Source organism: Scophthalmus maximus, chromosome 5, assembly GCF_022379125.1.
Source record: "Scophthalmus maximus strain ysfricsl-2021 chromosome 5, ASM2237912v1, whole genome shotgun sequence".
In the NCBI taxonomy this organism is placed as follows: domain Eukaryota; kingdom Metazoa; phylum Chordata; class Actinopteri; order Pleuronectiformes; family Scophthalmidae; genus Scophthalmus; species Scophthalmus maximus.
The window spans coordinates 10,948,089-10,975,869 of record NC_061519.1 but is presented as its reverse complement, the minus strand read 5'-3'; the positions used below and the strand labels follow the sequence as shown (position 1 = coordinate 10,975,869).

General features: G+C 40.9%; 2 protein-coding genes across 4 annotated transcripts; one reads left to right on the top strand and one right to left on the bottom strand.

Moving 5' to 3' along the window:
* The first annotated feature begins 1,555 nt into the window (after positions 1-1,555).
* On the top strand, positions 1,556-14,472 carry xirp1 (xin actin binding repeat containing 1). 3 transcript variants are annotated; one of them, XM_035634793.2, is made up of 9 exons: positions 1,556-1,661; positions 2,142-2,286; positions 2,515-2,569; positions 2,654-2,956; positions 3,508-3,586; positions 6,936-7,087; positions 7,526-7,567; positions 9,441-13,904; positions 14,335-14,472. In XM_035634793.2, exons 2-9 carry the CDS (start codon positions 2,162-2,164, stop codon positions 14,335-14,337), a joined length of 5,223 nt encoding a protein of 1,740 aa, XP_035490686.2. In that variant the 5' UTR covers positions 1,556-1,661; positions 2,142-2,161; the 3' UTR covers positions 14,338-14,472. The 3 variants fall into 3 exon arrangements, with proteins under 3 accessions (XP_035490686.2, XP_035490687.2, XP_035490688.2); XM_035634794.2 differs by lacking the exons at positions 1,556-1,661; positions 2,142-2,286; positions 2,515-2,569; positions 2,654-2,956; positions 3,508-3,586 and adding an exon at positions 4,526-4,751; XM_035634795.2 differs by lacking the exons at positions 1,556-1,661; positions 2,142-2,286; positions 2,515-2,569; ... (2 more) ...; positions 6,936-7,087; positions 7,526-7,567 and adding an exon at positions 7,582-9,315.
* Positions 14,473-24,113: 9,641 nt separating this feature from the next.
* slc22a13a (solute carrier family 22 member 13a) lies at positions 24,114-26,752 on the bottom strand. The gene is given in 10 exon segments (XM_035633380.2): positions 24,114-24,219; positions 24,311-24,419; positions 24,511-24,725; positions 24,818-24,912; positions 25,432-25,552; positions 25,649-25,817; positions 25,944-26,098; positions 26,189-26,292; positions 26,379-26,518; positions 26,521-26,752. Coding segments are annotated over 10 exon segments (1,446 nt in total).
* Between the last annotated feature and the right edge of the window lie 1,029 nt (positions 26,753-27,781).

Genomic DNA, 27,781 nt, shown 5'->3' with positions numbered 1-27,781 from the left:
ATTAGATGATCCTTTGGTACTGCAAACAGCTGCCAAGCTAATGCATTTGCACCCACTCAAGTATACAAGTACAACAAACAAATGTGCTGTCAGCATTCCTGCAGGATGATGCCCTTTGACCACATATCTGGAGGTGGGAGGAGACGTGTCGCTCTGGTGCCCTCTCCTGGCTCCTAAACAATATTAAGATTAAAAAAACAATGCTGGTTTTTGTTTGTTTTCCCCGTGTGAATGTATTTACAATTTTCTTCACTGTATGTCGACATATTGAATTTTCATGATAAAAACAATGAGGTCAGATGAAAGTAATATTATCAGCAGTAGACATGCTGAATAATGACAAAGCCAATTTTGACAAAGCCAAAGTATTTTAAAGGGTTCCTAAGAATACAAAATATGAAAGTGGCAGCTGAGTCACGAGCAGAATAACAGCCGATATAATCTGGGATCTAATAACACCTTCCATGTCTACAATCTCTTGATCTCAAACCCACTTTACCTGCATTTCTGTCCACTTGGGGGAAGCAGAAACAATAAACATAATTTTTCTCATATATATATATATATAACATTATATATTATGAAAGACTTACGTGTAATCTTGTAACCCTGTAAACACAGCAAGGAACAGTATCTCTATGCGGTTTAGGTTTAGGTTAATTTGTCAGTGGAATAGTAATATTAATAATGACCAAAAAATGATAAGGGTGCGGGGATGCAAAGACCATATAAACGTACACAACAGGAAATCAGGGAACAATGATTTTGATTAGTATCAAATAAGCAACAGAAACTTCCGGTATTAAAACCACTCTCTGTTCTCACTTCATCTTGGATTAAAGGAACTTTAACTGCCAGATTTTTGAAGTGTAATATTTGCATTGCACACTAGCTGAAATCAAAAGGTTAATGGTTACCACATGTTTTGCTGTGGAAAGTCAGAGTTAGTGTTCCCCCTTTACATTGTGTGCCAACATTATGGCAGAATTGTAACTTGACAGTTTGAGCTCCAGCTGTAATCATCAACATTAGCGCTGCATGCAGTGTCAGCTCTTCCTGTATGTCGGCTCTGGGTCCTGTATCAGCAGAATAGCAGGAACAACTTAGCACAACTATCATCTAAGCACAACTGAGGGATATTAGCACGCAAAGTGAATGATTGTGACTCCTGCTCCGACAAAAAAAGTCACTAATCATGAGCACGTGAGGTGCAGATGAAATGCTGCAGCTCATGAGTTTTGGTACAAGATACAGTAACAGAGTGACTATGTCAGGCATTTGAAAACCCCCCATCTGACTGGACCAGTTGTCACGGTACACACATGTCTGCTCCCTGGGTTGTCGCTGCATTTTTTTTTCATCCCCCTACTGTCATCACTGTCATTAGCAATTAAATATAGAACAGATTCATGTATGTATTTTGTGACCTGCTTTGCATAATAAACAGAAACTTCTGTAGCTTGTGTGTTTTATTGATCAGTCAGAGAAATGTATCAGTAAAAGGTTATGGTAGCTGATCGTCATATCCGGCAGGCTTGAATCACAAGTTGTGGAAGGACTTTGGTCACAACAAATGACTGTGTCTTGTGAGAGATGCTCCTAAACCACAAGTCAGCCAGACAGACAGGTACGCACAGGTGACTTCTTCTGCTTCGCCTCAGGTATGGGCTTGAATATTATTTTTGATTTTGCAAAAAGAACAGTACAAACCCATTTGCAATGATATAACATTGTGATTGTGTTGAGCTTTTGTGGTTTTCTTCACCTGCGTGCATTTATGGGAAATAAATGAGAATATCAAGTTCTCTGTTAAAATTCAGTTTGTATGACTTTTGTCTGTTTTGAATGTAGGGTATGTAGTTTAAAATAATCAAATCATATATTTATCATGCAATGGCACACAGTCATACTCCTGTGTGTGTCATTTTTGTACATAATTTTTTGCTGTCAGAGTGCGGATTCTCATAAACATTGACAGAGTCATATGACTGTCAAGTGTGTCTGTCAATCTATTATACAATAAAATCCAGTTAAGCCTCAGCTGTAGATTTGGATTCTAGTAATAAAGATAACTGTAAACGTAACAGCGTGCTGTTGTGCGCCCGGTGAACGGTGAGTGATTTAGCGCTTCCTTCCTTCAGTTACTGTTAGACGGACCACTATGGAGGTGTTTGGGCTGAGGAGGACCCAGTCCCTGAGGAGTCTGTCTGGGGTCCAGGAGAGGTCATGGGTCCTGCCAGCGTCAACCTGCTGGAATAGGAAGTCTGTGTCCCAGCTGGTGCAACAGTAAGTTCAGCACGCACACTGTTATCCACTTTCACAAGTTAAGTTGACTGGGCATGCTTTCAAGATTTCCCAGTGTCCAAGTGCAAGTCCTCTTCTGGTAGCCAGCAAGGAATTAAAGTTGAGCATTGGTTATAAGGGCACATGGGACACTTTGATTCACTTACACATTCCCATACCAGGACCAAGGATCATTGTAGATAAAATGTGCCAATTAATGTGTTCAAACAGTTACCAAGGCTGCGCTGACATCAGGAGTATTGAAAAAGTGGAGCGCAATCTCCAGGTAATGAATATTTTTCCATTTTCCAACTATTAAACTTACAACACTGCCCCAAAAACACACACAAAAACGGTTGCTGCCTTCCAGGGGTCAGAGAGCTGTGTGGACAGTCGACGGGGGCGGGCGGGGAGGAGGGAGAGCGTGGACCTCTGGGGATGGGGAGGAAGCTCTAATCTGTCCCGGAGTCGCTCCATGGACTTCCTCCCTCAGAAGGAGTCCTCGGGTACCAGAGCCCTGTGTGCCCTGTTTGAGTCCAAGGCCACGCTGCAGCAGAGCATCCACAGCAGCCCCAGACTGGACTACCAGTCTGCTGCTGGCAGCAGGACGAGGGGAGACTGCCCCCTGCAGGACCACAGAAGCCATAACTCTCCATTGAAGGATGTCATTCAGGTGTGTAAGTTACTGACAAGAGCATTGTTTTATACATGAGAAAACCTAATCTATATATCCAGCATTTGACTGCACTCATGGTCCTTGGGAAATTCTTGGTGCAACCTCAGACAGACAAATTACTTAAAGATAATGTTAACATGATCACATAACATGAAATGACTCAATGAGATGCATGCAAAAAGTCTGGCCTACATTTTGCCAACTGGCTCTATGGTCGACCCCCCGCCCCCACAGCTGAGGACCCAGACGTTTCATTTAACAGTTTGTGGAAACAGACGGTAATGAAGCGCTAACACCTTCAGCGCCTGACAAAAAGAAAACACGTTGTTTTTTCTCTGAAACCTGAAACCACTTTGGCGCCACATGCTTTCAACAGAATAGTTCAACATTTTAAGAGGTGTGATGATTAATAATATTCCCATGTCCACTCTTTGTACGTAGCACCAGCAGGTGGTTATCTTAGTCTGGCTATGTCCACTGGAAACTCTAAAGAAAAAACACATTGAATTGGAACTGTCTTCGTGACTCTGCATGTTGTTGATCCACAGGGAACATCCCAGGCGGAGCGAGGGAAGGTCATGAATGGGCTCCAAGAGTCTGAGGACAAAATGTTGAGATACTCGCACGGTGAGCAGCAGTGCACAATTTCATCTTCATCAGTCACTGAGACCTGATAGGGCAGATGGGACAAGTGCCAGGGCTCCATCAAAGACATGAGGTCACTGTTGTATTTCGGGGGCCACAGTTCATAATCAGTAAACATCACTTTATAGGACTATTGTAAATTGATGAAATCAAGCAATTACAGCCTATTGATATTGTGACAGTTATTTCAGTAATATGCTGAGATATGAATGTCAATTTATGCATCAGCATGTGTGAAAAAACTGTGTCTGAGGCACCGCACACATGCAGTACATCACATGGATCTATATTGGGTACCCAAAGAGTATTTGAAGTGTCACCATCTAAATCCCGGCAGAGTTTGGTGAACAGTGACCCCGGTGTGCTTTGGCCTTGGGGTGCACCATCAATCAGCTAAAATTAGACAAGGACGAAGGAGTGTAAATACATAACTATGCGTTGGGCACACATGCTCAAGATAGGAGTGAGGCTGTCGCTGGCGGCCCTGACCGTGACGCCGACGGACCATGGCCCTCTGTGCCACGCCGCTCTGTGTCCTGGAACTGATATCAGTCCAGCACATTGATGCTTTGACCCTGTGATGCGTCAGGTATGGGTGAGAGACATACAGGAATGTGAGCGGACTCGATTACTGATACTGATCACTGCATACTTTCTGAATAAAAGGTGAAAATATGATAGCAGCAAGAAACAGTTTCCTCCTACCATCTTTCCAAATTAGGACCTTTGGTGTGTTTCTGCTCCTATTTCTTTTCTTTTGTCCTCGGAGCACCCACTGACACACATATCGTAGGTCCCACCTAGTGCCCGATATAGTGGGTGACAATGTAGCTGTGGGAATGGGAGGTGGAGGGGTACCCCAGTCCCTCGGTGACAAACAGGGGTGATTGACTCAGCTGAGCAGCAGCAGCAGCAGCCGCCAGCCGTCCCACCCAAAAATAGCCAAAGTCTTCCACTGAGGCAGTGGGCTCTGATAAAAATCAGCTGTCACCGAAGCCGCAGGACTAGAAAGCATTCAGTCACGGAGAAGTGACAGGCAGAGAGGAGACAGGCTGCATCACACAGCACCGAGGCCTTGAGAGTCAGTGAGCCAGCACAGCGGAGATACACAGGGAAGCGAGCGAGAACGACGCTGGGCAGCGTTTTAGTGAGTATCCTGAGTAATTAACTTAATCGGTATGGAGTTAGGCTACTATATTACATTATTTTGTATCATGGCTTGTCCTATTTGGTTCAATTCTTTAGTTATGCAGAATGAATGTGGATTGTCGTGGATTCTCTTTGCTTTTTTATATATTATTACAGAATTAATAATAACTATGATTAATAAAAATCACATCCCAAATTATAAGAATAAAAGCTTAAAATAAATTGAATAAATAAATGGAATTTTTAAATGCCAAAAAAGAGTGTGACCAAGGTGACATCTTCTATATATATATATATATATTTACACACTATTTTTATTGGAAAATGACTGAAACGATTGACGAATTATGAAAGTAGTTGCGGTTGATCTTTTTGTTGATTGCCTAATCGATTAACCATCTATTTGTTTCACCTCTACAATGATCTAAAATGTAATTATTGACTTGAAAAAACAACCTGATGATCCTGATGCTTTGCATTTTGCCCTGTTTTCAGAGCTAGGTTGTGCAAAAGTGTTGTGACCATAATGCTTGCAACTCCATTATTAGTATTTTGTTGGTGCTATCATCACAAAAGTGATTGTGGACAACTAAACAAAAAGGAGAAAAATGACTTTTATTGTCTGGTGGCGTGTGGTCTTTGGGGGGTCTGACGCCCTCGAGTGTGTGCCACCTTTTGGCATGCAGGTTTTCATTACAGTCTGTGAATGTGGCAACAATCTGCAACAGCTGGTGGTGGTGGCGAAGGTGGTGGTGATGAAGAACAAATACCAACTGCATTTCCCCATCATTTGTACAGCTGCCAGTGGCCCAAAACGCCCTCACATTACTGTGCCGCTAATAGCTCCGCTTCATTCCTGGAGAATTAGCCCAGATCAAGGACACATCAAAAAAAAAAAATCAAAAAAAATAACTAAAAGAAAATGCCTCTGAGGCACTTTTGATTTTTACAAATCAGTGCCAGCTATTGATACTGTTGACGAAGTTGACCCTTTCAGTTTAACGGGCGAGGACGGGCATGGCACTCGGCGGCCTCATTCTGTCTGCTTGCCCATCTATGCAAAATGCTTTAAATCCAGACTCGTGAGAGGCGCCAGCTTGCTGGACGATCCTTTTGTCCGGTGAGGGCTTAGTGTGTGAAAAGGAGAGGTGTGCTCAAATCGGGCCATTAGTTACAGCTGGGTGGCCTGCGCAACACATTGAGCTGCTGACCTCTCGCCATATTGTTCACTGTGCTGTTGTTGTTGAAATACTTTCTGAATTAATTTGTCTGAAATATTCCTGACTAAGATAATTCCACATGATTTCACTGTTTATTTTTTTCAGCGCTTTGGGTGCATGAAAAGCACTTTATAAATCAAATATATTATTATTATTATAATTATTATTATTTTAGCAGGGGTTTTTTTTTTTCAAAAGTCACTGACTGTGTTCTAGTGGAAACATTCAGCAGCACGTTAAAGCTGGGATCATTTCCATGTTTTACGTGGGGTCAGGCAGTCACATTCCTTTGGTCAGGGGTTGATGGTTTGATGGGAGGGAGCTCACATAAACAATGTGCAAAACAATCTGTTTCACTCCAGCTGAGCTAGCAGTTGCTGTTTGGTTTTTTTTCCCCCCTGTCTTCTTGGGCGTCATGGTCAGTCCATGGCATGCAGTGTGATGTGCACCCCAGTCAGCGGGCAAGCTGTGTGGGTCTGATTGTCTTGTCAGTCCCCTGGGATCAAAGGGATTTGTCTGTTACAATGTCTTGTCTTAAACAAAGTAAATCATATGTCACATCAAGCTTGTCAAAGCCACTGTTAAGGATGCCATACTGTAGAGTACGTCTTGTGGCCGATGACATTGTTTCCATAAGTCATCAGTGATAAAAAAGGCTCCAACATCACTATAAATACACACACTATGAACATCACTATAAATACACACACACACACACACACGCATGCACGCACGCACACACAGTGTTATCAGTAAGCTTGTTGCTGTCACAAGACACTCTGCTTTGCTTATTTTGGGATACAGCATGTGCCCTTCTTTTATAAGTCTGTGACACTTCAATGAATCTATAAATGATACAATCAAAACATTATTTCACTACAGTTATTGCTGTTTCATTGAGTAAATTATTTGTATTTTTGGACATGGACTTTATTGAATTCACGTTGACTTGTCTTTTACAGGTGACAAAACTAGTCAGTCACTGACAAGGGGGGGCTCCCCAACAGGACCAGCCAGAGACAGGATATCTGCTTCCTCCTCCGTGAGAGAGAGATCCGCTCTCTATCTGTCAAGAGCAGCCGCTATCGACGCCGCAGGAGGCTCAACGCAGCCAGTGAGTTCCTGACATGCCTCGCATTCCTCTCAACACACCGAGGTCAAGGGGTTCTGTGGGGAATGACCACTATGCTCTGTCACAATATAGGGGCAACTCAACATGTTATGCTTAATCCCTTGCATACTTTATACTATAGCTACGATAAACTTTTACAGAAAATAATTATTAACATCAATTATCAACTCGATCATATTAAACTATAAAATTGTGGGGGTTGACCTTAAATTCATCAGAATGTAGGGAGGCATATAAAAAACATTTTGCTTCTGCCTGAGCCTGTACAGTCACTTTTTAAAGTCTATGGTTAATACACAATGTGCGATGACTAAGTGAAAAATCTGACATTCATTAATCAGTACTTATATTAACATTCCGAATTAATATTCATTAATAATTATAACAAATATTTGACTTTATATGTCTGTTGTTCAACAGGAAGTCACAGGTGCCTCAGCAACAAGGACAAAAAAAAATAAGGTACCGTTTCAATTTTCACCCCTTAAAAAGTGTGGTTGCTGTGGTAGTTTGCTATTTCACTTTGCTTGCAAGACTGTTATCCTTTGACCTAGCTGTGAAGAATCAACCTATGAGTGACATAGAATTTTATTAATTTATATTTAGATATATTTAATAAGTTCAGAACAACTTAGCGGCTTTTTCTTTTTTATCATGGCCACAGCATTAAAATTTACAGTTAATCATTATATAATATACTGTATATACAGTACATCTCACATTAATTTCTGAATAAGCAGAAAACATTGTTCTTTAAAATAGTAGAACAGGTTCTATAAACTTGACAGGATTAGTGCCACTTTCAATGGGCTTCAATGGGCAATAAATGAAGATTAGTGTGACAGCCTGACGAATACTTTTCACATAATAATTGAAAATTATGAAAAGGGCAGTCTGTAAGGATGTGTTAGAATAGCAGTGCATGCGGGTGCAGGTGACTCCAATGTGCTAACGGCCATTGTTTCAAAGACTGTCATTGAAAAAGCCTAAAGCACAAATGAGTGCTGCCCACACTGAGGTTAGATATCGGGGTCTTCACCACAACGTACTGTAGTAAGAACTGAAGAAGTCTCTTGCATGAGAGGTGAAACGTCCGCAAGTAACTACAACCAAGTCCCGTTGCTCCTGATTCAACACCCTTGGACAACTATGACCTTGATGCATGATGTAAGCAACGTTGTGTGTGTGTGTGTGTGAGAGAAGGAATAAATTTAAGGAATAAATCAGTCCCACATTCTGGGTTTTCCTCATAACTTTTAGTGAGACACACAACAGTGCACTCATCCACACCTGTCTCACCCTCCAGCCCCTGCTCGGGCTCCCTCTTTCCCCCCGCCCCGCCCTTGTCACCCGTCTCCCCACCAGTTCTCTCAACAGCGTCGACTAGCTGGAATATCTGATATCCGAACATTTCTGTAACCACAAACTATTCGTAAACAAAATGACTGTAGTTACTTTACAACATATTAAACAAAAAATGATTCATAGTTTTTTTTGAACCTGTGTTTACACATTTAGCTTGCATATCACCTTTGTACTCTTACAGAGAATCTCCACAGACTGCATGCTCCATTGTTTTGGCTCAATGGTCCAGTACATTTGGTTATAAATTAAATGATCATTAGTGGTGAATTTCCCCTTTTAAGATACTATAATCTGTCATTTTATATCAAGCACGTATCAAATGACTAGCTGTAAGTGAAAGGGAAAATTTGCCTCATGTATCTCTCGGATTTTGGTGTAGAACAAACCAGAGTAGAGTGAATATTGGACGTACATCCATTAGGTTGACCAAGTAGAAATGAATGCTATTGTTACTCTGAATCTGCTGATTCCGTAAATAAACAACAGTTTGTTTTCCATATTAAAAACTTAATAATAAGTATATTAGTAAGTAATAAGTAAATTCCCTTCCCTCAAAAGTTTCATTTTTAATCTATTAACCTGGAAATCAGAAGCAAAACTAACCTGCCAAACACTTTAAAACTGAACTACTACAAGATTTATATTTACAGTATCGGTGTTTCTTCAGCGGAAAAGAAGCGGTTGAGCTCAAGTTATTAAAGTACCTCGCTACCTCGCTACCTGTCCGACTGATATCTGCCTACTAACAGCTATGAAGTGTTTTGTTAACCCTGCGTGACTGTGACATGATGGCATGGTGGTGACAGGATGCTTTGCGGTGAAAAACATCAAGTCAGCATAGAAAGGTAAAGTATGGCTTCGCTCGTCAAATGCATGCCATTCTATTATTTGCATGAACCTTTACTTATACTGCTTTTGATAACTGAATGCTGACAATATTACTTTAATCTGTTTGTTTTTTCATTTCAAGATGGCTGACGCAGCCAGGAAAATCACAGTTTCACAATCTTCCCTTGGTGAAGATGACCTGCCTCTCCCTCCACCCCCTCCTGTACCACCTAGACCCCTGGACTACGATGGGCATCCAGCATTAACTAGCCCCCCTTTGATTCCTCCAAAAGAAACCTTCTCCACATTCTACCACCAACGGCAGAAGAGTGAACTGAAGAGGCTCTTTAAACACATCCATCCAGACCTACGGGCAAGTCTTGATGATGCTGTGGATGATGAGATAATGAAAGCAGTGCAGTCAGAAGACACTCATGCAACAGATGCAGCTTATCAGTGTGAAGTGCAGTCCATGAGGTGGATTTTTGAGAACTGGAATCTAGACAACATTGGGGATCCTCATGCAACCAAGAAGATGTTGGATGATGAGGAGTTAAAAGGTGGAGATGTCAGAGGCACATCCTCTGTGTTTGAGCATATTGACAGCACCCAACAAATGCCTACTAAAAGACAGACCTCTGTCAGAGGTGATGTGAGAACATCAACATGGCTGTTTGAGACCCAGGCCTTAGATTCTCTAAATAAATCAAAAAGAGAAGAAGGGGAACTGGTTGAGGCAGTGCTGAAAGAATCCATCCAGCCAGGAGATGTGACAGGGACTCGACTGCTTTTTGAGTCTAAACCACTGAGTGATTTGGGACGCTGTAACTCCATAGAGGATCATAGCTTCCTGAAACTGAGATCGGAGCTCCAGGAGCAGAAAGGAGATGTCCAGAAGACTGTCAAACTCTTCCAGGCAGAACCTTGCTGTGCCATCAGAGATAAAAGCGGCAATATACATGAAGTAAAATCCATCTGCAGGGAAGAGATCATCAGCAGCAACATCAGCACTGCCCGTTGGCTTTTTGAAACCCAGCCTTTGGACCTGATTAATAAGGGAACTGAGGAAGTGAAAATCATTCGGGGCATATCACTGGAAGAGGGGCAAAGAGGAGGAGTTGATCAAAAGAGGTGGATGTTTGAAACTCAGCCATTTGATACGATACAAGAGGTTGTGGGAGTTGACAAGTTTGAAGGAACGGTGGTTGAATGCAAAGAAGAGGCTGATGTCGTCAATAAGAGGAAGTTTTTTGAGATGCAGCCCTTGGCAATACTGAAAGGAGATTCAGCAGAAATATCCTTGGAAAAGGAAGAAGTGATAGGGGGTGATGTCAAGACTTCTCTGTGGCTGTTTGAAACGCAGCCCATGGAGACTCTTAGTGATACCTATGAAGTTGGGTGCCTGAAGAAAATAACCCTTTCAGCTGATGAACAAGGAGAAGTAAAGGGCAGAAAGAAAATGTTTGAGGGCTGCAGTATTAAGAAGAATACCTCATTCCAAAAACAAGAGATTGAAAGGGGTGATGTTAAGGGATTCAAACATGTCTTTGAAACAATCCCTTTGAGTAAAATTGCTCATTCTGATGAGGAGATTATTGGGAGGGAAGATACCATTGCAACAGGAAACATGAAAGGGGATGAAGCAATGTTTGAGGCAACTTGTTTATATGCAATTAAGGACAGCTCTGGAAACCTCCATAAGGTCACAACAGTCAGCCGAGAAGAATTAATCAAAGGGAAGGTCAAAAACTATAAGTGGATGTTTGAGACCAGGCCTTTAGATGAGCTTACAGAGGGAAAGGGAAATGTTGAGGTAATCAAAGGAATCACCAGACAGGAGGATACAACAGCAGACGTCAAGATGGCAAAGTGGCTTTTTGAAACCCAGACAATAGATGGGATCCATTCTAAGTTCAACAAGACAGAGCACAATGCCTCTGTTGAAGCGGAGCCCTGTAAAGGTGATGTCAAGGCCTGTAAATGGTTATTTGAAACGCAACCAATGGGCATTTTGTATGACAAATCAGAAAAAGTGAAAGATAAAGAAGCAACGGACAATACCAACGTCAAGTCCATTACATGGCTTTTTGAATCACAGCCTCTAGACAGCATCAAAGATGGTGATGAGTACAATTTGAAGCTCTGCAACACCATACAGGATTCTGTCAAATCAGAGGTTGGTGTGCAAACTGTCAAACATCTATTTGAAACAGAAACCTTGGATAGAATAAGAAAGAATACAAATTCAGACCAAGACATGAGATGTGTCAGCCAGGTTGACTTTCAGTCAGGAGATGTCTCACGAGTCAAAGACCTTTTTGAATCCCAGTCACTTGATGAAATAGGATCCGAGATGGCGACATGTGACGATCAAAACCAAGGTGAACACATTGAAAGGGGTTCAGTACATAAGTTTACTTGGATGTTTGAGAACTGTCCGATGAACCTGATCAATAAGGACAATGAGGATGCAAGCATTCGGAGAGAGAGTGGTGAAGAGAGCGGGGACGTCCACAGCAAAAAGTTTATATTTGAAACCTCCTCACTGGACAAAATCCCCAACGAACCCCTTGAGCAGAAATTGGTCCCTATAGAACAGCATGTAAGCAATGTAGATGTGAAAACAAGTACCATGATGTTTGAGTCCCTACCACTGTATGCCATCAGAGACAAAGAGGGGCAGTTCCATGAGGTTACAACTGTGAAAAAAGAGGAAGTGATGAGTGCTGATGTAAGGGGAGCAAGGTGGATGTTTGAAACAAAACCACTTGATGCCATCAAGGCAGAGAATGAAGTTTATGTGATCCGGGCTGTCACCCAAGAAGATGTCAAGAAAGGAGACGTCAAGTCAGCAAGATGGAAGTTTGAGACACAGCCTTTGGACTCTCTTAGCAGTCGTGAGGAGTCCGTTGTCAGGGTCACTGAAGACTTTGGAAGCAGTAATGTGCAGCTCAGTAAACAGATATTTGAATCTGAACAGTCATGCAAGAACTTTGTGCGAATGGTTAGTGTCACAGATGTCCAACAGGGTGATGTCAGGACCTCCACATGGCTCTTTGAGAACCAGTCGATTGACAGTCTGAAAGGGGAACCTCAGGAGCAAGGTCCAGTGAAAACAGTCCACAGGGAAGACAGCCAGCAAGGAGATGTGAAACGCTGCACTTGGCTGTTTGAATCTCAGCCCCTGGACAAAATCAAGGAGCCTGAGGATACCTCAAAGCAAGGTGTTGAGGAGGAGATACCAAAAGCGGATGTGAAATGCACTACCTGGCTCTTTGAGACAACTGCGTTGGACAAAATCACTGCCAACAGTGTTGCTGACACCCTGTCATATCTATACCAAATGTCTTTCATTCACTCAAGTGGCATCATAATAGAAGCTAATGAGAGCAGAAATGTTAACATGGCTAAATATCTAGTTGAAAGCAATGAAGGTGTGCAAATCCAGAAGGAAGAGGTTATTGGGGGTAACATCAGAAACATCATGTCACAACTCTTACTTAAACCAACCCTAAAGCCCCAAGTTACTCTTCTTAGAGAAGTGGAGAAGGGTAAAGTGAACACCACAGTGGTAGAACTCCCAGTCTACCAGTCAGCCACAACTATCAACCTTGAGAGGGATCAACGGATACAAAATATTGTCCAGATGATTGATGAATTGCTTGTTCAAGATAAGGTTTTGAAAAAAGGAATCATCATGCAAGAGACTGCAGGAGGACAAGCAGAGATGTTAGTTTATTCACTTATGTGCAATTATGAAAGCAAAACCGGGAGTCATGTTATAGAAAGAGGAGATGTAAAGTCTACAATTGGAAATCTCTTAGCTACTGCCCAAAGCCAGAGGACTGCAGCGTCGTGTAGAGTGGATGAAACTGAAAAGGGAAATGTGAACTTGTATAAAAGCTGCATTGAGAAAGGAGATCTGCACTACCTGAAAAGTCTTCACACTGAGTTGTCAGGAGATGAAGTTGATTACAGCCTTCTTGCAAAAGAACAGATTGAAATAGTTCAGGGAGATGTGAAAGAAGCAAAAAGAAGTCTCTGCCAGCAGAAAGAGCAGGTAGAGCGAACCATTTCCGATGTTTTGGCAGGGGATGTACAGTATGCCAAAAAGGTTTTTTCATCTGAGTGCTCTGTCAGTGTTGAAAACAGTGTTCCAAAGAAAGAAATAATTCCTGGGGATGTTTTATCAGCAAAGCAACAACTTGGAGTAAAGCAACCTGCCATGGTAGAAAAAGAGGAAATTGTTGCTGGGGACATTAAGGCAACATTGCAGTCATTAGAACGTGCAAAGCAACAGAGCATGTGTGTGGAGCGAGATATCATTATACCTGGAACTATCTATGACATGGATTTGTCAGCCCAAGGTCCTGAAATAGAAGGAACCTCAGCCCAAAAAGAGGTCATTATATCTGGAGATGTGAAGGCGGCTAAAAAGTCCCTTGAAATGGCTAAGCAGCAAAGCATGAATGTGGACCGTGAAGTCGTTGTTCCTGGAAATATATACAACCTTAATGTCTCAGCACAAGAGGAAAGCTCCTCCGCTCTGATGCAATCTACATGTTCGTCTTCCTCCGGAAGCCAGCAAATCAGGACTTATCCAAAGGTCAGTGATGCAGTGAACGGTCAGGAAAACCATGTTTCATTTGAGGATTGTAGAAGAGCAGTTATATTCAGTAATTGTGCATCAGATCCACTGCCACCTTTTGTAAGTTATGAGTGTAATAGCCAGACAACAGAAGATGAAAGAGAAGAAGTTATTAGAGGAGATGTGAAGGCAGCCATTAGGTCTCTGCAGACTGCGGTGACAGAACAGAAGCTCCTAGATAAAGAAGATATTGTTAGAGGTAATGTTCAATTGGCTCTGCAGTCTCTTGAGAAATCTAGTGTAAATGTATCCAAAGGAGACTATAAGGATGCAATGATATACAGGAATTCTGGTAGGGCTTGTTCAGGGAGGAGAAAGACTGTTCAAAAGCAGTGTGTTGAAGTGTCTATGCCTCCATCTGACACAAAATTTTCTCCTTCAATTTCAGTAACATGTGAAGGACAACCATCCATTACAACACAGAATTCAACACCCAACCCTGTAGAAAATGGAAGCTCAAAATCCCCCATGTCTGAAAGTGTAACTCCACCTCCACTCCCTTTAAAGACTAGTGAGAAACAACAGGAGCAGAGGCCAACTTTACCACCAAAGCCACAATGGATGAAATCCGTAATTGTGGAGGAACCAAATATTCCACTTTCTTCTTCTCCCAATGTTGATTGCCCCATCAAAGACAATGGAAAAAGTGCAATGATTCCAAAACAAAGCAATGAGTCTCCTGTCCCCTTAACAGGTAAATTGCAAAAACACAAAATCAATAAGGAAACCTTACATGAATCACACCATCCAAAATGTGTTTATGAAACAGAGCAAGATACAAGTCAAACAAATGAACTTCTATCAATGGACTCAAAGACTCAGGAAATGAAGAAGAAACAGAAAACACCACTTACAGATGAAAAATCAGACTTCCAAGTTATGCACAGCACTGTGGAAATGGAGAGAAATGTAATACAGAAAATTAATGCAGCCGAGGAGATACAGATGTGTATGAAGAATTATGCAGAAGATGGTAAACATGAAATGAGCATGAGCTTGCAGGCTGCACTACAGAACTTTGAAAGAAAGGAAAGTGAGACTCTGAACAGAAGACTCCCTCAGTTATCTAAGAGGGTAAGAGTAATACATGATAGTGACGATAACTATACCAACCAAACCACTACTCACCAACACAAATTCAATCCTGAACATCCCAAAAAACGACACAGCAAGACTGAAGTGCCAACGTCAGATACCAAAAGTCAGGTTGATACATGTCATTTACAGCAAAAGGACCTCAATGAGAAGCATCAGAAGCTAGAGGATAAAGTCGTTCTGAGAGAGAAGAAAGTAAAAGAGACAGAGGATGAGCGGCGAAATAGGCTTTCTGTCCACAAGGAGGAGATCATGAAAGGAAATGTGAAAACAGCCATGGAAATTTTTGAAAATTTAAGAAAACGAGAGGAACTGAAAGGAATCCTGTCTCAGGTACAAGAGATAGAGGAAGAAACCAGCAGTGTTGACATTAAATCCTTGACGACATTATATGAGAATGTCCCTGATTGGATGGCTACACCAAGCAGTGATGCTAAGCAAAGTCAAACAGGGGAAAAGAAAGCTGAAGTAGAGACAAAGGAGGAGGATTTAGAAAGCATCTCCTCAGTCGAGACGGCGTTTGAAGATCTGGAAAAGGCAAGTAAAGAAATAACAAATCTGAAGCAAGAGACTTTAGCAAAACTTCTTGATATCGAAGAGGCAATTAAAAAGGCTTTGTACTCCGTCTCCAATCTAAAATCTGAGGCTGACATTGCAGGACTGTCAGGATTATTTGATGAATCTTTAAACTCTGAGCACAACCTTCAACCTGCAAACAACATCAGAAAAATAAGTATTGTGTCAAGCAAGGCCAAACCAGGTCAAACCAAAGAGACGGCTGTTGTGAATCTGCGAACAGTTTCTGATTCAAGTCCTTCCAAGCAAGAAGTGCCCAGACAAGTGCACAATAAGCCATTCATCAGACAGTCCTCTTCCCAGTCCTCCCCGTCATTCATCTCCATTCACTCAGCTGCCAGAAAGCCTGCCGAATCACCAAAGTTGCCCATTTCAACATTTAAACCAAAGACAGAGTGTAGTTCCCAATGTTGCAATGATGCAAAAAAGGATCTGGGACAGGAATCTGCTGCTGAATGCTCAAAAAATCATAGTCCCACACAACGCAAAGTTAGTATGCTCGAAGTGAAAACGGTTCCAGAGCAACCCGCAGGAATATTCGGCACAAAGACTGTCAGTGAAACATACCAAGAGACTGATGGCTTTGGCAACGTATTTGTTTCCTCCACGACTTCAACAGTTGTCACCAAACAATCTGAGGCTAAGTCATCTGCTCTGTTTGAAGTAGTTGGGAGCCCAACCAGATACGAAGTCGTGACATCCCCATTAATGAGACGATCTAGCCGCCCTTTCGAGGATAAAGTGTTGAGCGATGCCAAGGAGGAAGGGACAGTGTTTGTAACATTTGCCAACCAAAGGAAAAACACAAAGTAATTCACTTACTACAAACTATTTTTTTTATTTCAGGGATGCAGTTGATCAATTTGTGTTTATCACACTATGATTATAAAAAGGTTTTATTAGTCATAATGCAAGTGATCTAAAATGAAAAATGTGGACTTTTTATTGAAAAAAATGTGTCCTATTGATTTTATACTGTAACCACATGATAACGTGTTGAGTTCTTTTATTAAAGCTTAGCAACAAGTTGATATTGTATGTTCTGTTGTGTAAATTGAGAATAAAAACATACAAAACATATATTATACTGGTGCCCCTTTATTATTCCCCAATGTTTAAAATTTAAAGTGAGATAGAATTTATAAATCATCATGGAGCAACTATATCAAGAACCACTGATGTTACCCATTAGTATGCCACAGGCTATGACTGTGCTAGCTCACAGTCATAGCACCTCTAAACCTCACTCATTAACACATCATAATTTCTTTAATCCCCAGAAAACCTAAACAGTTTGGGTTTTCTGGGGAGGGGGGGGGGGGGAAGGTTTGCAATGTCCAACTGTAAAAAAAAAAGAAGAAAAGAATTCCAGTTACCTTAACCTGAATTTGTTTTCAACATCACAGTTCCAGCCACCTGCCAAGGAAATGTGTTCCGCCTGTTTGACACCTGTCTATCCATTGGAAAAAATGGTGGCCAATAAACTTGTCCTCCACAACAACTGCTTCTGCTGTAAACATTGTCAGAAGAGGCTCAGGTGAGGGTTTTTTCCACAGTATGATAAGACGATTCAAATCAACTGTTCTGTACTTATCCTGATCAGTATTTTAGTTTTAAATACAAAGTTTATATTCTAGTAATTGGCATTTATGAGGTAAAACACTGTAATGTAACCTTTAACTGAAGCTGATCTAGTACGGATAATAAATCATATGAAAAAAATCAAGAATATCAAATTAAAATTTTATTTAATATCACAACTGTGTTTTTTTATTTCAGCATTCACAACTATTCATCTCTTTATGGGGAGTTCTACTGCATTTCTCACTACCAACAGCTTTTTAAAAGAAAAGGAAACTATGACGAGGGATTTGGTCACAAACAACATAAAGACCGCTGGCTTCAGAAAAATAAAGGAATAGATGAGCCAGATACCTTGTCCACTCCCAAAACTAGAAATCCGAACTTAAACCCCTCTGGTGGCTTGAGGGAGGTCTCTGTTGGGGTGATTGTTACAAACACATCTGTAAGAGAGCCAGGGGAAAACAGTGGCGCTGGTGTTAAGGGTAAACTGAAAATGAGCTGGCCACCAGAGAAGAAGAACGCAGACATTAATACTGTGCAGAGGACAAATACTCCAACTCTGAAAAATAAGACACTTGACACTGGCAAATTAGTAACTTATGGCATGAGCTTTACAGAGAATCAGAAAATTGACAGGAACCAATTAAATGTCAACCACCAAGGAGAAATGAAAGATAAGGGGGTCAAGGATCAGAAACCAGATCCCCCTGGAAGCATCCAGGGAGGCTGCATATCTCCAAGAGAGCACAGCCTTTCTTCACCCTCCATAGCAAAGTGTTTTATTGTACCAAACCGAAAAACAGAGCAGAAAAACCTGACACCCACCTCAAAAACAAATTATGATCCCATAGTTAAGAAGCTGGATAAAGTTAGGAAGTTTGTACGATTTTCGCCCAATGTCGACGTGTCTCAGTATGACCAGGAAGAACTCGCAGATCAATCTGAACAGAATCAAGAGAATAAATCCAAGGATATAAAGGATCAAATAAATAACTTTGATCATTTGACACCTGACTTCAACGAAAAACAGAGTGAAAGTGCGGTGAACCTTGAAATATCTGAATATAAATGTCACGACGAAACAACCAATACGTCAAACCAGGAGTCTCATGTTAAGGTGGAGAACATTCAAGAGAGTCCACAAGCTGATATTGCAGCTGTGATTGGTTCTATTGAGAAGGAATCATATGATACTCAAATTCTTACTAAAACTTTCAATTCAAGTCAAGATGTTACAGCACACCAAAAGCCATCTGATCAATTGGATGTTATTCCAAATTGCCCAGTCAATCCATATGGATCACAAGATCCAAGTGCTCTGTGCAATTCTGCAGGACAAGAAACCAAAGAGGAGGCCAGCCATGAAAGCCATGAAAATCAGTTTAAAAAGACTGATTCAGCCAATAATCAAGACAATGATGATATTCAGAAGAAGCCTGTTGTGAGAACAGATTCTCTGAAGGGTTCTACTAAACAGACCGAAAACACAAAGGTGAAACTGGGCTCCTGGTCCAAAGGAAAGAGTCCGTTGTCAAAGCTCTTCATGTCAAGTGGGAATGATAGAACAAACAAAGTTGGAGTGAAAGATGCCAAGAAACCAGATGTCAAACCCAGTGGTGGAGTCTTAGGAAGACTGTTTCAGTCATCCTCAGAGAAGCCTGAGGATATCACAAAGTCAGCCACACAAGGTGAAAATCAGGACAGAACACATGCTGGTGACAAAAAGACAGAGGAGATAAAAGGAGCCATTACAGAAGAAATTCAAAAGGTTGTCAACTTGCCTCAAGTCTCACCTCTGGATCAAGACTATATGAAGTCAAATGCTGTTGACCCCAACACACTGGATAGTAACACAGATGAGGATATAAGCAAATCTACAGAGCCACCCACCCTGCACAAAACTTCAACAGGTCGAACAGATGAAGATCATGCACAGACAAATCCAACTGATGATCAACGATCTGATTTAGAGAGCAGTGAGACTGTTACTGAACCTAGAATAACTGAGTCTAAAGAGATCCCTGCGACTGTGAGATCAGTCAGCCAATCCCTTGAGAAGTCAACCAGTCAGTTAACAGCAGAGAAAGGTGTTGAAGAAGTTTTGAGTGACCCATTGTATGATATTATTTTCAGAGACAGTGTCAGATCGGTCCCTGCTGACCCATTGGTAGCTCAGATAAACTCAGATCAAATGCCAAATGAATTGTTTGATACACCAGAGGAAGAAGGACGAAACACTGAGAGTGGAGCATTTTTTGATCACAACCATGAACCTCCTCAAGATTCCTCCAATCTTTTTGGTCTGCCTGATGATCAGGAGATTTTAGGGAACAAACCTGTTGACGTGTTTTCATCTTCCGTGAGTGACATACCTTTGTCTGCAGGTGTTTCTTCTGAAAGTTTGACCCTACTTGACTCTCAGCCAATATCAACTGAGAATGAAGTGATGCTCAGCACGACAGATCAGCTGATTATCCCTAGCCCAGCATCTCTAACCCAAGATGAGAGACAAACTTCAGACCCTTTCATTACAAACAACCAGACAAGTGAGCGGGACACTGGCCTTGACATATTCAGCCTTAATGGTGTTCTATTCTCTCAGCCTCCAACTCTTAATGTGTCTGATCAGGAAGGACCTGATGCATCCACGACCCAACCATTTAACTCACCCGATGATATCTTTGGATTTAGTGACATCTCAAGCAGCACAGATGTGTTTGCAGTGCTACCAAGCAGCCAAGCCACATCTAATTCATTGCATGATGTGCTTGGTTCAGATGTGTTTTCCACTGGTACACCCTCAGCTCAGATAGATCTATTTGCTGACGACATCTTCACATCAGGACCAGAGCTGCTGCCAGTTTCTGAGGCAAGTGATTCATTTATGGACAGTCTTTTAGTGTCTGAAAGCAAAAATACTACGCAAGCAGCAGACAATACGGTCACAAACAGAAGCTGGATGGATGATCTGCTCGGGTGATAGCACAACTCTGGTATCATGACATAATACACAAAGTTGGGACGTACAAGAATTGAAGAAATCATATTTAAATTGTTTGAAAACGCACTTAGGACAAGAATATGATTAACCACTTAACAGTTACTTAGTTAACAAAATAGCTTAATTTAAAAAAAAAGTTGCATACAGTTGCATTTTGTTTGGAAATCTGTACAAAACAGTCTGTAACGTTTATGTTACTGCTGCAAAATGTGTTTTAAATGAACATGTAGAAAAAGCAAAGGATGTAACTGTATGATATTTTTTTTTCCATAAATACATAGGTAACAAATGCTCAGAGTCAAGAGAAATAACTAAGTCTGATTTGATTGTGGACTATACTAGTACTGCTACTACAAATAATAAAAATAATAATAATAATAATAATAATAATAATAACGATAAATTGGTGTACAGTATCAAAGGCATTCGGTGAATAGGACGTACATTGTTATTGTTTATACCTTTAGATATGCTGTGTGGACAGGAGGCTCTGTGCCTATTGATGGTCTGTATGGGAACATTTTCAGGTGAGAAGATTAATGGGGTGGTGTGGGGAGCTAGCAGGTGCGTCAGTACTGTCTATACATTCCAGAAAATAAATATGCTGACATGAAAATGATTTCATCCAAATGTATTGAATGATTAATCTGTGACAAAGTCTCACCTTTGAAGTCCCACTTCTCTCAAAATAAAGAATGATTTATGTGCAGAGTTTGACAATAAAAAGGATGTTTTTTAAATTCCTCTGCAAAAGGTGTAATTGTCCAGTGTTTACAAATACCATATGTTGTCTTTATCTTATAGCCCACATGTATAGAGATAATAATCAGCGTATTTCACTGATATTTAACCTTGCCCAACATGATTAAACAAACAAACTAAAAGCAAACACATTGGTGCATGTTAGTGATGTCACAACCAGTCAAAAACAAACCGACGTCTGGCCTATCAAAGCACGGCCTGTCTGTCATGTGATGACTTACCTACATAGAGACACGAGTCACACAAACCATAGCTGTGTTCCAAACATTCTTAGCTTCAACATAGTCCTGTCGAGCCCTGAGTTTGATTGTACATAAACAGCAAACTTACCGGAGCGCCTTCGTTTCCCCTTTGCCAGACGTCGGTTCGATTGCATGCAGGCTCAATTGCTTTTCCAATCCTGGGTAGCCCGGATGTTACTGTTTGAATTTTTCGATCTGAATATGAGCAATTGAATTTGAAAGTGTGAATATTTGACTTGAATTTTTCGATCTGAATTTGAGTTGGCGAAAAATTGTAACTTGAAATTTGAGATCTGAATTTTTTTTGTATCTGAATACTAAAGTAAAATAATTTCAAAGAGGTAAATTCCGCACAAATAAATTCAGATACATGTTTTTTAAAATAAAATATTTCAATATTAAGTATTCAGTGGCTGTTAAAGTTCAAAGACTTATGTCTCTTATTTGCTTCCATATGGATCTGACTGGATAAAAAGACAACTAGAAAAGAGAGCTTGTAGAAAGAAACCTTGGAAGGTTAAGCCAAGAATGACCACCTTCTGGAGGAACGCCAAGTCTCCGATGTTTGAGATTCTTTCCAAAATGCACTAAATAATATGTTTTATTTAGGCTGTACAGCAAATACCATATGTACCAGTCACCTTGAAAAGTCAGTGGGGTAAACATGTTTGCTAGTTTTTGGACCAGTTATCTTAATGGTAGGAATTCCAGCTTGAGTACAGTCTATGGAAGAATAATGACACAGGCTAATCATTGGTGTTCCTGAGAGAGAGCCTCGTTATTCTGCATGTGTACTTGCATATCTTTCACTCGTAATGACGTCAACGTAAGAACACATATTTACAGCATCTTAGGTTATAAACTAACACTAATGTGTATGTTAAAGCAGATTAACAATGAAAAACTCTTGTGTCCACATTTTCCAGCAATGTACATCATTTAAAATTAGTAAATATGCATTTGTTGATGTACACATTTTATGAAAAAGCATATTTAAAAAATATTGGAAATGTGCTTTCTTTCAAAAGTTTCTTAGAGAAAAATGTACTTGCCAATTTTGTGATTAACTTTATAGTGCATGGAGTTGCCATGCACTGTAACACCAACAGGTTTACATGAGTACCTGAACTAGGAGCTGTATCATAGCCCTTTGTATGTGGTACAGAACAACCATACAGTGTCACTGGGAGTGATGTGTTGAGCACATACACTGCAGTACCGTGAAAACCACTTGCTTATTGACAAAAAAACTCAAGTATTAACTGGCTTCTGGTAAAGAAGCACAGTAAATTGCCTTTTTTACACTTTCCCACAAGCAAACCAGAAGCACATTCTCTCACTCTCAGAATTTAATTTCATCAAAAGAGCAGCACATATGGCAGTAAAGACAGACAACTGAGTCAGATACAGTAAATAAGCAAACACACTGGGTGACTCAGTAATATAAAAGGTAAAACACAGTGAAAATTTGAATATACTATATATACAGCTAATGTCACATACAGCAAAAACTCCAGTATAGAAGCTAGAATTTGGTGGATTTTGTGCTGCTGTTTTCAGCCATGTTGGAGTCATTTGCACTCTTACTGGTGGTAATATTCCTTTAAAGAAAAGGAACACAACATTAAGTGAGCTCAATTCCAGCCCTTTTGCCTTTCGGTGAAGTTCTCTCTTTATCATGCGTTCATGTATGGGTGGTTCTCTATCTTATTGAGATTATCTCTCCGGCCAGCTTCATGCCCTGGGTGCGGTCGAATTGTCAAATTTGCTTAGGAAGTTTTCTATATCTTGAAGTGACCTGGAAGTATTTAATTGGCAGCCATGATAAGAGCTGTTCTGATTCTTTAAATGCATAGGAAATGTGCTTCAATGCGTGAACAGAATTGATCCAGGTGACATACAAGCGGGCAGGAGTCCCAGGGCCGACCGGAGTGCGGACACACTCCACCCATTGAGTTGCAACCTCCAGGGTACCAATTCTACTGACTGAATGTGGCTGCATGATGGACCGGCCTGTGTTAGGGTGCCACTAACACCAGTCAGTTGGCCTTGCATCTCGCAGACTAGCTCAGGCGGCCTTCCACCCCTTATGTAGCTGGGTGGAGGGATACTCTCAATAAAATAGAGCACTCAAGGTTAAATTTTAACCGTGGTTCTCTGAGTGAAGAGACTATCTCTCCACCTCTTCATCGCTCAGAATCTGGTGTCAATTTATAAAAACCAGAGCAATCAGGCACACCCTACTGGTGTGTCCTAAACAATTATCCACGTCACCTGTCAATTGCCGATACATATGGAATATGTAGCAGGGTGGAGAGAAACCATGGTTACAATGTAACCTACAGTTTCACACTAACACTGAAGAAAAATAACAGCTGTGTGATACGCCACACGCTTGAAAAATAGTGCAAAAATAAACAACTGTCTGGCGGCAAACTAAAGCAGTGAAAAAAATAGTTTTTAACATTCAATTAAACTTTTTCTTTTTAGATAAGCATTTCAAAATGTGGTGAAAAGGACATTTTTCGGCGGCTCCCTCTGCAACAGTAGGACTCTGACTTTCGCTACATCCACTTCTGCTCCAAACTCCGTAACAGCGTATCACCATCTCCATAAGTTAACATATTAACTATGCATAAGTAACTCCTACAACCCCACTTCAAAATCACTGAACTATCCCTTTTAACCATCTGGCTGTTGCCTCACATTTAATTATTTTATTTTATTTATTATTATTATTATTTGCCTGTTTTTAACCGTATTTTTGCTTGTTTTATCTGTAAGGTGTCCTTGAGTGTTATGAAAGGTGCTATAAATAAAATGAATTATTATTATTAATGGACATATATTAGAGTGGTTTAAACATCATCTTACTCAAAAGGTCTCTATGACACAACTTAACTTCATTTACACCATGTTAATGAGGATGGATGCCCCTGGTTGGCCTGTAACTGACGGAGACAGGAACCCTGCAACTCGACACACTGTGAAGCCCAAGCCAACAGCTGTTTGCCTGAAAAAGTGGAAGCTGGAGTTCATTTTCAGATATTTACACTGTACATGTACAATATCTATATATTTTGCATACACAGATTTTTGCGCACCTGACAGAAGTAGGAAACAACTCTTGAATGTAGATCATACATATTGAACTACCCCAGTTCAAAAATAATTTCCCTGTGGTTACAAGGGATGTGACAACAACAGCATTGTCTGGAATTCAAATGGAAGTATAACACATTACACCACTGACCATCAAATTAATTCATCCTCATGTACTAAATGTGAATGACAGGAAATTCACCTTCAGCGAAAACCAAGGTGAAGAGGCAAACACAACCTGCTGTCAGGAGAATTGATATCAGGGATTTTCTTCTCCCCACAAACTTCAGCACCAAGATACAGAGGAGATGTGCAGGAACCTCAGTGATACCAAACAGGAACTGCACCAGGAAGATGCTCAGGCCAAAATTACCCACATTCAGAATGAGGCAGTAGTAGCCCAGATTTAATGAAAACCTAAACACCAAAAGACACAATGAAGATTGAATGAAATCCATTTTTAAAAATAAATATATAAATATATACATTCCAAAATGTGCTTAACTCACCAGGTAAAAGATATAATGAAGAAGTATTTCAAAAGAACTGTGGACGAAAAAAGTGTTTTGATTCCTCCACTCTGAACTTCTTGATTGCCAGTTATCTGAAGGCCAAATGTGTCACTGTTATCATTAAACAGAGGATTACACTTTTTCCCAGTCCCCAGAGGATGCATCCCATTGACTCTGGTGATCCCTTCACTTTCCCTCTCGACAACTATTGGACCAACAGGGTCCATTGGAATGATTTTGTATGACGTTTCATCTACCGTAGCACTAACAAAACTCATTTTTCATTCAAATTCAGTTTAGAATCTGAGCAAAGAACAGAAACAGGAGATGAAGTTGACTCGTCATCATGGACTCAGTTTCTGTCAAAGCGTGAACGGGATGTGTTGTCCCACCATTTCAATAACCGGAAATTTCATGTTCTCTGAAATGCCGTTGTTTTATGTGAACTGTTGTTGTGTTTTCCCAAAATGTTGTGTTTCCTGGATTGTTTTTTTCTGCAAAACTTAGAACATTCCCATCGGGCTCAGCTGTACTTTTAGTTCAGGGCTAATTAGCATGCCTGTAGATTTAGCTAATGTGCCCACAAGTTAAACACACTGAATATGACTTGCCTTGAGGAGGAGATTTTCTTGGATGTGCTTTTTATTTATTGCTGCAACTTTACATATCAGTTCATTAGCTTCGAAGTTTCTTCCATGTCCCAACAACCATCTGGCAGATTCAGGAATCCACCTTGAAATATAATAATTTCAATGTTAAACGAGCAAATTGTTCGTAATTCATAAAAATAAGCACTGTGCAAAGATTTAAAATTAATAAAAAGTATACCATATGTAAATGAACACAAAGGCCTGTGCTCCTGCCAAGACATACTGCGCTGTTCTCCAGTCACGAATTCCATAGACCAGACAAGCAATGGCACACTGTCCAAGAGCTCCAAACAGCTGGCTCAAACAGGAGGGAAGGGACCTTTTGTTGATACCCATCCACTCGGTTGCTACACACAGAATTCAAACACCGAAATCAAGGCAGACTTAGAACAACAAATGTTTTGAAACAACTGGACAATTCCATGCTTGTCATAAAAAAATCTAAGAACCAAAATATTGAAAAGAAGTCATACCTAGTACAACAGCATTAATTTTGTATCCTCCATATGCAGATCCGACTATGAACTGTGACACTAAATAGCCATAGAAATTTGGAGACAGACCAGATACTGCAACAAATATTAGCAGGAGGACGACTGGAAGCAGGGTGGTTCTCCTGCGGCCAAACCTAAAGTGAAGAGAGTGGTTGACCATAAAATGATGAAGGTCTAGGTGACATTTTGCAAATGACCTGAAATATCACTTTCAAGACACTTACGATTCAGCTGCAGGTCCAAAGATGAGTGAACCAATAAATTTACCACCCATGAAAACGGTCTGCACGGCTCCAGCCATGTTAGCCCTTTCACAGACTAGATCAAACTGTATAAAAGTCATAATAATAATAATAATAATCAGCAGGGGGAGTCAGCACAGATTATAGAAGAAGAAATCATACTTCAACTTACATCAGTGACTATTGTGGCCTCATACAGAGTGCTGTAGTACACCCATCCATGTTGGCCCCCTGTGGTCTCGTTGAGTCCGTACTCCCTGATGGTGTCAATGCCCCAGTCCACAGGGACAAACATCTGACACCTGCTGAAGGTCCGGCCTCGCCCCGTGGCAGAGTCAAGTTCAGCTGCTCATCTGTGGTCAAGTTTAGATCTGCTCTGAGGATCCAGTCTGTGTTACAGTGTCGCTCTGGATCGGACTGGATAAAAAGAAAACTACAATAGAAAGCTTGTAGCAAGCAACATTGGAAGGTTAAGCCGAGAACGACCACCTGCTGGAAGAAGCCAAAGTCTCCGATGTTTGTCAGGATTTCTCCAAAATCCACCATTTTTACACAGCGGATGATGACTTGTCATACTAAACAGCTCAACTGTTGTCTTCAAGCTACACAGCACACAGCATATGTTCACAGTCAATGTGTATGCTAAACCACCTAAATATTCAGTAAATACATATGAGTAACTGGTTGGAAACGTCGGTGGCTGGTTGTTGGACCAGTTATCTTATGATAAGGTATGCCAGTGAAATGACATGATACACTGGAAGGGAGAGCTTCTTTATCCTGCATGTGTACTTGCACATCTCTCACCCGTTGTAGTGACTATCCAAAAAAGTTTTTTTTATCCATTAGCCTTAAACAGGTTTCAGTGTGGTTACAAGCCCTACGTGCTCCCAAAAAATATGCATGTTAACAAATCAATAAGGTGCCAATTGAATTGAATAAATAATGTGTGTACGACCACTTATGCTTGAACTAAGGTCAACTGTGGGAAAACATGTCGAAATAAATGAGACCCCGTATACTAAGCAGGAGTCTCAGTCTGTTTGCCTTAGTCATTATTTATGAGTGAAATGTTCCTCACATTTACAGTCAATGCACCTACATCATCACATACAAACCTGTTGGCGTCATGGTGCATGGAGTCGCCATCATACGCACGTGTACAGACTTTTACATACACTACATACATTTACGAAGGTACCTGAACGAGGAGCTCTGATGGTTGGAGCTAGATGAAAACACCAAAGTGAAGTGGAATCGACACTTTAGAGTTGGAGTCATTTCTGAGCAAAATTGCCATGCTCAAGGCCGTGACCCCCAGGGTGGCTGAAAAGGAAATGCCATTATAGTTTATTGTACTTGGGCGGAAGCAGAAACCTCTCGAAAGCCTTGACAATGAAGATCTGCATGGCTAAATTCCAGTTTGCGCAATTTGGTCGAAGTGGCCCTTTGAGCTCGATGTGACGGTAAAATTTTCAGTTTTTGAGCCTGCACACCACAGAAGTTCATCAGCAGTCGACCTGCGACACGATCTGCCACGGGCTCGGCGCACATCACCAGCTTTCTCTCCAGGTG